The sequence below is a fragment of the Staurois parvus genome, unplaced genomic scaffold (genome assembly GCF_062004578.1).
Source record: "Staurois parvus isolate SC_StPar_1 unplaced genomic scaffold, SC_StPar_1.0 ptg000133l, whole genome shotgun sequence".
NCBI lineage: Eukaryota > Metazoa > Chordata > Amphibia > Anura > Ranidae > Staurois > Staurois parvus.
The window spans coordinates 14,253,748-14,267,381 of record NW_028317929.1 but is presented as its reverse complement, the minus strand read 5'-3'; the positions used below and the strand labels follow the sequence as shown (position 1 = coordinate 14,267,381).

Genomic DNA, 13,634 nt, shown 5'->3' with positions numbered 1-13,634 from the left:
GACCTTGGCTGTCAATCAGCGGGTCCCAACTGGTGATTACTTGCTGGTACCCGATGATCGCCTAGTATGTCCGACGGGAGAGAGACCTGTATGTAAACAATACAAACAATACAATATTTCCCATGTCAGCTCCTGCACACTGCATTGTATGGCTCTACATAGCAGAGCCATACAAAGCAGTTTGCTTACAGTGAAGCCCCCACACACAGCCCCCATAGTGAAACAGCACACAGTTAACCTTTTGATTGCCCCACGTGTTAACCTCCTCCTGCCCAATGCCATTAGCACTGCTTTTTATTAGCACTGTTCACTGTATTGGTGTCACTGGGGATGTCAGTGACACCAAGTCAGTACCCCCCCATTGTCAGAATGCCTGCTGCAGTCCCACTATAAGTCGCTGATTGCCGCCATTACTAGTAAAATAAATAAATAAATAAAAATTCCAGTATATATACTGCCATTTGTAAACGCTATAACTTTCATGTAAACCAATTAATTTACATGTAGTGGGATTTTTTTTTTAGCAAAAGATATGTCGCAGAACACATTTTGGCTTAAATTTATGACTAAATTTGATTTTTAAATTTTTTTTACTGGACATAATATATAATATTGTTTATTCTCAAAATTGTCGGTATTTTTTTATTCATAGCGCAAAAAAGTTTGAAACGCACAGACAATCAAATGCCACCAAAAGAAAGCTCTAATTTGTGGGGAAAAAAGGACGTAAATTTCATTTGGGTGCAGCGTTGCATGACCGCAAAATTGTCAGTTAAAATAATGCAGCGCCGTATCACAAAAAATGGCCTGGTCAGGAAGCGGGGTAAATCCTCAGAAGGGCAAGTGGTTATTGCTGTCTTTTTTGTTTACATTCTGCTGTCAACGGGGAATGCCCTGCTGACAGCAGGGATTATTCATGATTGTTGGGACACTGGCAAGTGCCAGCGCTTTAATAACCAATGACACATACTTGCTGTTGACAGAAGGGATAAGTCACAGTACTAAATTCTTGAAAAATGTATTAAAAAAAGTGTAGTTGCACTTTACTATTGAACGACTCACTACTTTTCAGTAAAATGATACTTTCTAAATATAATCTGAGAAGATTGGAGGAGGAGAAGGCAGAGTTCCAGAGAGATGAGTTAATTACTGGGCTGCTTCTCTTTCACTGTCCAGTCACAGGTTGTGAGTGGACACATTTCAGCCTCTGCTCAGGGAAGGTGGATTGAATTATTCTGACTGTCATTTCATCCAAATAAAGAAACAAGTATAAAGTGCAGGCAGTTAGAATATCAGCTACTTTGTGGTAATGTTTAAGCTGTCATTTCCCTTCATGCTTATTGGAGAGTGGTAAAGAATGTGAAATTACTAGCACTCCACACCATTTAGATGGCAAAATCCAAAGTAAAGATTTGAAAAATTACTGGTCACTTTAATCATAAGTAATATTTTATTGAGGTGTCTAGCAGTTATCCGATTTAGTTTTGGGGATCCACATTGACTTCCTTAAGGCAAATTGATGTGTCTAAACACAGAGTCAGGGATAGATGCCAGCATTTTGGCAGATAAATTAGATGGCTGATTAGCCTCTGGGAAGTGACCGTTCTTCTGAAAAACAAAGAGGTGTCTTAGTGAGCACCCATAATCACTGTGTTACTGTGCAGAATGCTAATATTTTACCATTGGGACTCATGCAGATAGTCGCATTTTGCACATGCAGTGTATTAAAAAAAAGGCTCATTTTAGTGCCTGAGAGCCCCTGGGTGAGGGTGGCTGTACACAGCTATGCGCCATTACCTGTGTAAAGTGGTGCATGTGCACATATGCAGTGTTCCAAATGCACACTACCTGCATTCTGACATTACATCTGTATGCATGCGTTGCATTATGTACAGGCGGCTTCACTTATTCATGTCTGTGGGTGGCTGCACACAGCACTAGGGGCTCCTGGGGACTAAAATATACCCGTTTGTTTATATTCAGGAGAATGTGCCCATGTGCAAGAGCCCTTACCCTTCCTGGGGCAGATTATAGCTTTGTGGGTCAGCTTCCTCATCACCTGACAGAGGTCATGAAGGTGATTTCTGTGTCCTGTGAATGAGGGGGGTGGAAAGGTGACATAGGAAGCCATAAAACAAAGAAATAAGCATATCATCTGTCTGGCTGAGCAGTGTGCAATTGGTGTTTAAAGAATGGCTGATTTGAATAGCAAGTCCTGTGGCACATAAAACAGATACTTAATTTACTGTTAAATATACTAAATCCACAACAATAAAATCAGTCTGTATATTCAGTAAAGCATGCTTGTTTTACTCACTGTGGAGCCTAAGAGGTTAATCCTCTGCACTGTGTAAAAAGGCTGTTTGATCCTGTCTTCTCTGATCCTCCCCTTCTTCCAGTGTCTCCATCTTATCTCCTGATAAGACATATTGTGTGGAGTCAGTCTGCACATCTGAGTTTGGTGTGTATTGCCGGAGAGTTTTTTTTTTTCTTGGGAGAGTGCATGTGATCAGCACAGGGCCAGTCAGCACTGTCCAGACAGAGGTCAGGGGTCCTGCATCCTCCTGGAGCAGAATGAAAACTCCTCCTACAAGCTTTAATCAGTGCTCTGCTGGACACTGAGAGAAGTCACAAGACTGATCTAACTGCTGATGAGAAAAGGTATTTAGCAGTTTATATTTACTTCCATGTTACTTCCATGTTCTGTGTACTGTGGGAGACCAGATATAGTGGATGCAGGGTCCTGGGTTTAGTAACACTTTTAATTACCACTGTGCAACTGTGTGAATGAGCCTGGTCTTCATAGGTTAGACATGTGGTTTGAATAAAACCCCATCAGTAGACACTTGGCCCCGTTCACACCTTTGTATTTAAGGGAATGCATGTTTCCAGAAAATGTGCTGTTCTTTCTTAATGGCATCCCAAATGTGACGAGCAGATGCGCGTTGTGTTCAGTGAGGCTCACTGCAAAAAAAGGCGCAGTAGCTACTTTGGTGTGTTTGTTGCATTTAGGGCACCCATTCAAGTAAATGAGCTGGCCTATACTGTGGAGCAACAAACATGCAAGAAAAACGCGGGGTAGCTCTTTATTTTAAGAAAACTGTCCTTTTCCTGTCCAAGTAGGAGCTGTGCTGGGGTCTGTGCATTATATTGACATGCAGCTACATTATATATCCTTAGTGGTGCAGGAGACAGATAAGCTGAATGTGGCTGTCCATGCAAGACTAGTGTGTATAATTGCACAGAATGGGCCTCACCTAACTGCCTCTCTAAGGGCTCATGTACACGGGGCATTTGGAAAACTCTTCAGAACGATCGAAACTGCTGGAAAACGTACATTAAAAAGTCAGTTTAGCTGAGTTTGCATAACGCGTTTAGCCGCGTTTATGCACATTTGCGTTTTTAAAAGATAACCTCAGGAGACCCTCCCAAATGCCCAGAATGCACTGAAAAATAGTAAATTCACTACAAAAGGCTTCTAAAATACCACAAGAGTTATTTTATCAAGTTATGCTGTATTTTAGTAGAGAAAAGCATGCATTACTGTTCCCATTGACAGCTGAATGTAAAATAAAGAATTGCCGGCAATTAAAAACCCTTCGGGTCTGGTATGGATTTTGAGGGGAAGCCTTAAAACAAAAATGGCGTGGGGTTCCCCCCCAAAATCCATACCAGACCCTTATCTGAGCTTGCAGCCTGGCAGGTCAGGAAAGGGTGGGGCAAGCGATTTAATTGGTGGCAATTTTTTCATTTACATTCAGCTGTCAGTGGGAACCCTGCTGATAGCTGAAACATGATGCATGCTTTTCATTACTAAAATTCCGCGTGACTTGATAAAATCATGCGGTATTTTAGTAGCCTTTTTTAGTGGATGCAAATGGGGTTTTTTTTAGAAATGCAATGTGGTATCCTACAACATACTCGGATGCAGTAGGATATCGCTTAGTGAATTGTGCCCTGGATATGGACCAGTCAAAAAACGCTTCTGAACACAAACGCTTATAAATGCGGTTAGCCGCATTTACAAGCGTTTGGCGTTTGAAACGCTGTTAACATCTACTCCTGAATGCAAGTTTGGTGTGTTAAAAAAAAGACTGTAAACTCAACTGCCTGTAAACGACTGTAAACAACATAGTGTAAATGGACACATAGGAAAACAGGGTGAGTTCAGGGGCTGCTGAAAAAAACGCAGAAAAGCTCCTAAACGTGAGTTTATCAGCCGCAGTGTACATGGAGCCTAACATGTTCCTGTTTTCCCTTAGGGTAGAATAACGAGACACTTTCTTTCATTTATATAAAATATATGATATTTCATTGTAAAAACGTTTACCATCATTGCTGTACCCACTAAACCACCTTTATACAGTAATATTTAGAGGTGATCATAAAAAAAACTATTTCTTCATCCCTGTACAGTAAGTATAGCTGTACTTCCATTTGAGTACAAGGCTGCTTTATATTTAATAAAATGGCAGAAGAGGGAAGGAGGAAAAATGAATCCTTTATTTTGTTGTGTTGCTACTACCATTGCATATGTATGTTTAAATTTCTACTGTATGTGTGTATGTGCAGTATGTTTATATACTGTATATACCTATATACCAGAATAAATATGTCTACAATGGTGTGTCTTCACATGTTGTGAAATAAATAGTTTGAGTCAAGCTTTTTATGTTTTTGTATGTACTGGATGTCATTTTGTCTTTCCTTGAAAGACTCTGTGTAACTATGCTACAAATACAAAGGTTGTAAAAAACTTGATTCAAGACTATACCTTTACGCCTGCATCAGCATTAGGTTTAGATCTGTTGTCAAATGAAGCCCTGAGGCTAACTCCCTTTTTGCATGTATGTATCTGCTGCATCTTACAGTTTTCAGTTTCATGTACCAAATCAGCAAATTGTATACCTTGGTATCCTGTACAGAAAATAGCACTGATGTAATTAAAGATGAAAAGAAAAATCTACTTTTAATACATTTATCAATAATGTATTATCCTTTTCCCTGCCAGAGCATTTTTTGCACAAATGATTAAAAAATCATTTTAGGCCTGAATATTACACAAAATCCTCAAACATTATATATTTTCTGAAAGCAGAGACTCTAGAGATTGAAATGGTGGTAGTTCCAATTTTTTTTGTCACACGATATTACCACAATGGTCTAGGAAACGCAAAATTTCAGTAAAAAACACACTAAAGTGAATTTTATGGCAAACCAACACAATAAATTATCCTATATTTTTGGTAAAATATAAAAAATGAGGTTACGCCAAGTAAATAGATACCCAACATGTCAAACCTTAAATTTGTGTGCGCCTGTGAAAATACCCTATATTCTCTATAGGTGACTCTTCAAAAGCCCCTACAGGTCATCAGTTTAGTGTTACGGAAGAGGTCTTGTGCTATATTATTGCTCTCACTCCGGCGATATGTAATGTGTATCGCAGTCAATGTTTTCACGTGCCCCTGACATGTACACGTTAGTACGTGCATGTATGTGTGGGGCCTTAAAAAAAAATGTTTTTGGGGGTGGATGTTATGTGCTTGGGTGAACTATATTTTTATTAAAAATATATCTTTTTTTTTTTTACTTACATTTTTTTTTATTCTCATCACATAGGGGACACAAAGTCCCCTATGTGATGACTTAGGTGACAGGTTTTCTTTAATGGGACATGCAGGATCTAAAAGACCCTGCATGTCTCGTCTGGGCTATCACATTGCAATACATCTCTCTCCTATTCTAGCCAGGAAAAAGGGACAGTGGGGACCCAGAAATTATCATACATGTCGCTTTTTGCAAGAAGGGGAAGAAAACGGATGTTTGTCTGCTCTCCTCTCTCCCCTCCACCCACCAGCATCTGCAGTGTTGGCCCTGGGCCCGCAGATGGGCAAGTGGAGCCCAGTATACATGATGGAAGCACGCATGGGGTGGGGGGCAGCACTTACCAGGGGCAGTGGAAAAATTAGATGGCAGCGCAGCTGCCCAACTGCTTCCACCTGACAGGCAGGAGTCTGTCAGTTTTAGACACAATCCCAGTGGCTACGGACCTGGCAACAAAAGGGTTAAAATTTTGGCGGGTGCTAAGCTCCACCACATGTAACCAGTTACAACTTTTGTGTGGATTTCCGCACAGTGGCAAAAGCTACAGGGGCAAAGTTAACAAAACAGGGGCAGCCAAAATCTGGCGCTGTTTTGCATGGTAACCAATTAGCTTTTATCTTACGTTTGTTCAGTTAAGGTTTGAAACTGAAAAATAGCAGCTGATTGGTTGCCATGCACAACTGCTGCAGATTCTAGCTGCAGCAGTTTTGATGAATTCCTCTCAGGTTCTTTTAACACCTAGTGCAATTTTTCCTGCGTCTGATGTTATGCTGCAGTGCTTGACAATGGAAATCATGTTATTCTCTGTGGTGGCCATTTACATCAATACAGCATTGTGATTTTTGAAAAGGTGCAGTTGCTTCTTTTGGGGCAGCATAAGTACATTTTTGGCCCCATAGACTTCAGTAGGAGGTCATGAAACATGCATGTACATTTGTTTTGGCAGGGTTTTGTGTTTAATCGCTTCAATACTGGGCACTTTTACCCCGTTCCTGCCCAGGCCAATTTTCAGCTTTCTCCGCTGTCGTACTTTGAATAACTATTGCTTGGTCATGCAACACTGTACCCAAATGAAATTTTTAGCACACAAATAGAGCTTTCTTTTAGTGGGATTTTAATCACTCTATTTTTTGCTAAATATACAAAAAAAGATCAAAAATTTTTAAATTTCAAAAAATGTAGGCCAAAATTTATTCTGCTACATTTCTTTGGTGAAAATAACCCAAATCAGTGTTTATTATTGTTTCTGCAGGAAAGTTATAGAGCCCACAAACTATGGTATACATATCTGAAAATTGATCATTCCTGATGTACTGATGGCCTATCTCATTTCTTGAGGCCCTAAAATGCTGGTTGCATTCACTATATAGGGTGTGACAAGCTTGGTAGGAACATCCTGTGTTCAGTCTTTGGTCACCATTTGTTTAAAAAATTTAAAGGGACAGTTTACGTCCCAAAAACATCTTCTGGAGGCATTTTGCAGTATACTAATTTTTTTTTTTTTTGGTATTTTGATGTGTTCCAGCACATTTCTGTGTAGAAATTATTGCAGCAGGGTCTAACATATTTTCTTTCATGTGAAATCTGAAAGAATTGATGTACCAGGTCCATTTGAGTACCGGGAAAATGCTTTGCATGCATTTTTCATGATGAAAAAAGGCTCTGGACAGCATCTGGAAATGGAAGTTAAAAAACACTTATAAACGCAAACGCTTATAAACGCGGTTAGGCGTGTTTACAAGCATTTGAATCGCTGATAAAATCTACTCCTGAACGCAAGATTGTTGCGTTAAAAAAAAACGACTGTAAATTCAACTGCCTGTAAACAACATAGTGTACATGGACTCAAAGGAAAACATTAGGGTGAGTTCAGGGGCTGCTGAAAAAAACTCAGAAAAGCTCCTAAATGTGAGTTTATCAGCTGCAGTGTACATGAGCCCTAATACAAGTAGAAGCACGTCTAAGGCTTCATGTACACGAGCAGCTGCTAAACTCGAGTTTAGGAGCTTTTGGTATTTGTTTGTCAGAGCTCCTAAACTCAACTCCATAAAAGTCTGTGTCCATGTACACATAGGCTTTTAGCAGAGTTTAGGAGCTGCCACGTTTAGGTGAGGTTAAACCTCCTTCTCCTGATCACGAATGAATCACGTTCAGGATAGGAACGTTTTGACCGCCGAAAATGCAAAACGTGGTAAAAACGCTGCATAACTCAGCAACCGCGGTACCGTGTTTTTGCAGCGATTTGCGTTTCCTAGCGGCCGGCGGTCAGAGTAGGCTCATGTACATGAAGCCTTAGCAGTAGTTAATGCCAGGATGGCACAATGAGCAGTAATTTTGTTTTTCAGAAACATGATAAGTGTTTCAGAAATCGCAGAAAAAGTATATTATGTGATGATTTAGATGCAAGCTGTATGTAGGGGTTACTACAAAGCTCTTTTCAGAATCCTCTTTATATAACGTAGGTATGCTGCACTATTGCCATACAGCACTGTGTGGTTTTCAGCTGCTGGCCAGTGCCGGTTCCCTTTTCCTATTCCTTTTATCCTCAGCAGTCCCATTTGCCTTCCATTAAAGTGTTTTGTGGAATTGAAGCACATTAGATAACGTGGGTGATGGAATAAGCCAGTGATTGATGTACAGCCCCAGTTCAGTTAGCAGCTAAGTGCTTTCAGTAGAACGCCAAGGCTACTGAATAATGCATGAGACACAAGAGCTATGTTGCATATAAAGGGTTAAAGTGGAACTTCACTCTTTCAATCATCATTGACTGTTTTTAATTCTGATGCTGCTAACATTAGTAAATAGATAGGAAAGTATATCATATTTATTTGTTTTACACTTTTTGTGGACATTTCTTCAGTTAGTTCCTGGTTTCCAGGCCTAGGCAAATGATATCCTACATCTCAGGAGGGGAGAATGCGTTTTCTCAGCTAAGCACACCCTCTTGCCTGCATGCCTGCGCTAAGGGCAGATGGATTCCAGGAAGTAAACGCTACACGAATCATCTGCTCTTACTCAAAATGGCCACAGCCAGAAATGCTGTGGTAAAATGATGCTGCACTGCTCCTTTCAGAATTCAGAGAAGCATTGCCACTCTCACGTAGACTGCTTATGGTTGGATGGGTGGGTTTGCTTTTGAATATTAAAAATGACTTAAATAGTGTTTTCCGTTTCTGGTTCTTAGATGCAGTGTAGTTCCGCTTTAAGGAAATGGTACAGTTCCTGTTAATAGGAACTGCTTTTCACAACTGTCAAAGACAAGTTGTGTGGAGGCAACCTGACAGCTTCATTGGTCAAAGTCATTAAAAAACGGTGTCTGTTTAGCTTAAAAGAACCAATCAGATTTATAGATATAAAAGTTTGATACTTGTTAGATTTCATTAGAATATTGAATCAGTCATTTTCCTCAAACAAGCAAGTATGTACATCTTCAGCACAAGGTTGAGAAAAGTCATTGTAGGTGAGGCTTTGGAAGCCCTTTGCTTTTTTCCTATAGGGAAATGTTGGTGGTTGCTGTGATATATTAGACATTCTTTCCATAAATGTCTGTCATAGGATTTATGATGTCATGACATGGACATTTTCAAGGTTAACTCCAATCAGTGCAGAAATGTATCCTTTACAATGTGCAGATGATTGGAGTGTAGGATATGAAATCCTTTCTCCTGCTTCCTGCTATGTCATGCTACAGCTTCAGTGTGCTGGTTCTGAAGATCTGTAGGCACAGTGTGTTGCTTCATGGGCTCTCCTACCATTCATCTTGGCACTCCCTGAAAGCTGGTGACATGGCAGGGGTGGAATCAACTGCTGTGAATGATCTGAGGATGGTACATTAAAGCTGCACATATGTGAATCATTGGAATTTAACATCTTACACTCGATCCGTTAAGGCAGTAGTGAAGACTGCTTGGGCACTTGTACCTACAGTAAAACTTGTAATAAAACTTAGCTATAGCTACAAGGAATATCTCCTAAATGTGTACCGTTTAAAAGATATTCACCTTTTTTGGAGTCGGTGATGTTACCAGCGCATACACTCTGAATGGACAGCATGCTCACTGTGTGCATGTGTGAGTGATATCATTGAGTCTCAGCCATTCAAACAGCTGGAGCCTGCGAACCCGGAAGGAAGACCGGGTGAAGATGGAAGCCCTGTCAGCAGTTACAGCTAGCCGCTAAAGGGCTTTATTTTAAGGGAAGTCTCTTATAATGTGCTAGCAAGTGATGCCTATGGAAGACACAGCATCTGCACAGACGCAGTCACATTTCAAAATTTGACAGATGTGCAGAAGCCAGTATGTGGCCCCGAATGCACACTGTTCAGGGCCATACACCCACTGACCAATCATAAGAAATCTAGCCCATACCATCATCCCTGCAAGAAGAGTAAAGAAAGCTGCAGGGATTTCAAATCCCCAGTTTTATAAAGCAGCTTTCTCTCCTCTCCTTGCAGGGATGACGGTATGGGCTAGATAGCTAATGATTGGTCAGCACTGTGATGGTGCTGCCCAATCCAAAGCTGTCTAGCCCATACTGTCATCCCTGCATGGAGAGGAGAGAAAGCCATGGGGATTTCAAATTCCCAGACCTGTGAAGTGGGGATTGGTGCAGGCAGGTTTTCCCAACGCTCCTGTATTCTGTGATGAACCTGGGTCCACACAAGAGCAGTGTGAAAACTGCATGCGATTTGGACATAGATTGCACCACATTCCTGTTCAAATCACATTCTTATTCTTTGTGGTACTCTGTATCGGTGAGTACTTGACCAAAAGTATTGGTACTCGCCGATCAAAAAAGGGTATCGGTGCATCCGTAATAGTAACTAAAAACTTCCTTTTACCTTCCCTGACTGAGCCAAATCCTCTTACATTTGTGTCAAACGCTCCCCTCCCAGGCACTGCAGATCACAGTGGGAGGGTTTCAGTAATGCAGACAATTCTGTTAATTCATAAAGTGATGGGCAGTATTAGGTACGACCTTGTGCTGATTGACAAGTTTCAGGCTTATGATCCAGCGGTGACAGTGCTGATAGGCACACCCCCTGCAATCATTTTCCATCGCACTGTAGTACAATCATACACGGTCTACATGAGAGTGGCAACTCTGCTCTGAATACTGAAAGGAACAGTGCAGCATCATTGCCACACTATCACAGGAAGCTGCATTTGATGAACCTCATGGGCAGGCAATTACACAATTTTCAAAATAATGCTTAGCCATGATTGTAGAGCACATCTTGAATCACATGGTTAAAATGCTGCACTTCAATTTTAGCCCTGGCTTCATGAAGTCGGGGATTTTGGTGACCATGCTGTATGTAACCACGTTTTTAATATTTACGTTTCTAAACCTGGTATTTGTTTACTATAGTTACAGAATGAAGAGGAGCCTGTAGAAAATCCCCAGGGTGCAGCTGATGCACCACCTCCATACAGCAGCATTGCTGGAGACAATGCAGGTAAGTGATATATTTTATTCACTTCAGAAATACATGAAAACTTCAGTTTAGCAGCATGCAGGCATGTGTCACCTCTTGCTTGTTAAGCCTTAAACCATCCAGATTACCACTGGATTAGTTGTCTCCCTTGTGAATGCAGGCCACGTGTATTCAGCCTATAACTCCTTCAGCTGCAGTATGCAAAGAATCTCAGGCAAATGACATGCATACCCAGGCAGTAGTAGCAGCACTTTTTTTTTTTTTAATTATCAAGAACGTTTTGTAATATCAGTAGGAAAGCTGTTCATGTAAGTATGCATGAGGTTTATCATAATCTACTGCTCTCTTGATCCTGTTCTGGGAATGGATGCAGAATGTCTCCTCTGGTATTGTTCCTCCAGTAATGAACTAGAATTGGTGCACTGGTAAAGGATAGGTTCACTTTTTAAACATGTTACACCCATACTTAGGGTGTGACATGTTCACACAGAGCCCCCTGACTTCCCAACTCCCCCTTCCCTGTGACAACTAACAACCACGGTCACAACTGCTTTTCCTGCACAGCTGCATCATTCATTCACAGGAATCTTCACAGAAATGTAATCTCCAAACATGGAAAGGTTTCTTTACAGTGAGAGCTGTGAAAATGTGGAATAGACTCCCTCAAGAGTTGGTTCTGGCCAGCTTAGTAGCTTGTTTTAAAAAAAAGGCCTGGATTGTTTCTTAGATACACAGAATATAACGGAATACTAATATTTATAGGTAAAGTTGATCCAGGGAACATCTGATTGCCTCTCAGGGGATCAGGAAGGAATTTTTTTCCCTGCAGGAGCAAATTGGATTGTGCTTTGCTGGGGTTTTTTTGCCTTCCTCTGGATCAACTGTGGGTATAGGATTATAACTTTTTTTTTTTTTTTTTAATGGTTGAACTGGATGGACTTTTGTCTTTTTTCAGCCAGACTAACTATGTAACTATGTAAGGCCACCACAGTTGATGACTTGTAGTTTTCAATGGACTGAGAGTGCACTAATGACACTGACACTTACTGACACTTTCAAACATAAACAGCTTTCAAACAGTTTGTACAGAGGTATGGGCAAGACAGCTGTAAGCAGTGTCTGCAGGAGCCTGAAATTTCCCCCCGCAATCCATTGATCAGGGGTGCAATACTCTACAGACTTTTGTGAAAAAAATAATAAATGCACATTTGTTTTCTACAAAAATGTGTGTATTTGTTATTTTTTTTTCAGAAAGGTGACCTTTAAGGCAGATTCAAATGCTGTTTGCTGTGTTGTGCTCCCTCATAAGTAACTTATCCATTGAGTTTTTTTTACATTGGCATACTTGTGTGGATCTTATTATCTTTCACAATCTCTACATTTTATTGGGTGAACTGGCTTCTTCATTGATACAAATTAAAACACTAAACATTTTATTGAAATTGAAGGCCCCACTCCAGGCAGCTGTTAAATTTACCCATTCAGCACGGTCCCCTCCTTAATAGTAGGGTTTAAACGCTCATTGAATAGGGGGAAAGGAATAATCCCATTTTATTAGCTCTTTTCATAGCTTGGAAAGTGACAGTTTCTCTTTAAAGACTTTTGCAGCAGCAGAAATAACATGTAACAATGTCTTAAAATTGTCTTTTTATATTTTTTTTGTTTATATTAAACAGCATTTTTTGACTACAAAGATGAGCCTGGTTTCCCCAAGCCACCATCTTATAATGTGGCAACTTCCTTGCCTAGTTACGATGAAGCTGAAAGGACTAAGGCAGAAGCCACAATACCTCTTGTTCCTGGACGAGTAAGTACTCTTTGTGTCAGTATCCAAACTTGTTTTCTGCAATTTATATTTCCAGAGCTGGGATTAAAGACTAACTCCATTGAGATATACTATACATTCTAGCTAAATAGACACTTGGTCCTTCAAATCTTCCTGCTGCTTGCTGGCTGTGCTCTAGATTGTGCCTAAGAAGATTCTTCATTGGCTTCTATGTGAAAAGCACCTGTCTGACAATCATTGGCAGCAAGTGACAGTAGGATCTGAAGGTGGTATCAAGAAACCTCTTCAGTGCAGCAAGACTAAACTCCAGGTTCACGTCACTCTCTTCTATATACTGTTATATATAATGGAAGTTTCTTGAAACTGCAGTGCAGTAAACAATTCATATTTGAAAGCTGAGTATATAATTTAATGTGTTTTTACTGCAGTAGCTGTTTAGTTCAAGGTACAATGCTAGTTGCAGATTCTAGACTTAATTCTGATATGATTCCAAAATGACATTAGAATAAGACCAGATTTCTGTACTGTAATGTCAGGAATATTTTATAACTTCTCACTCCAAGTAAGGGAGGATGTGTTGGTAGCATGTGGGGAGTTTGTGTGGGATTTGAAGCCAATCAAATTGTTTTTGGGGGAATTGGTAAAGATTTCTCTTTTCTAAAAATACTATATTTTTTATTCTTCAGCTTATGTAATTATGTATCTAGTAGCAGATCAAATATTTTGGAGCTACTTTTATTACTTACTTTGTATATCTTTTAAACTGCTGCAAAGCACAGAATTAGGCTTCGTTCAGACAGGTGC

General features: G+C 40.2%; 1 protein-coding gene across 1 annotated transcript in view; it reads left to right on the top strand.

The window, feature by feature from the left end:
• The window catches only part of NDFIP1 (Nedd4 family interacting protein 1), a 58,623-nt gene that overhangs the window by 23,380 nt on the left and 21,609 nt on the right, over positions 1-13,634 (top strand). Inside the window, exons 2-3 of the mRNA XM_089673035.1 lie at positions 10,978-11,065; positions 12,721-12,851. Coding sequence (XP_089529161.1) covers positions 10,978-11,065; positions 12,721-12,851 — 219 coding nt within the window. The remainder of the gene's footprint in view (positions 1-10,977; positions 11,066-12,720; positions 12,852-13,634) is intronic.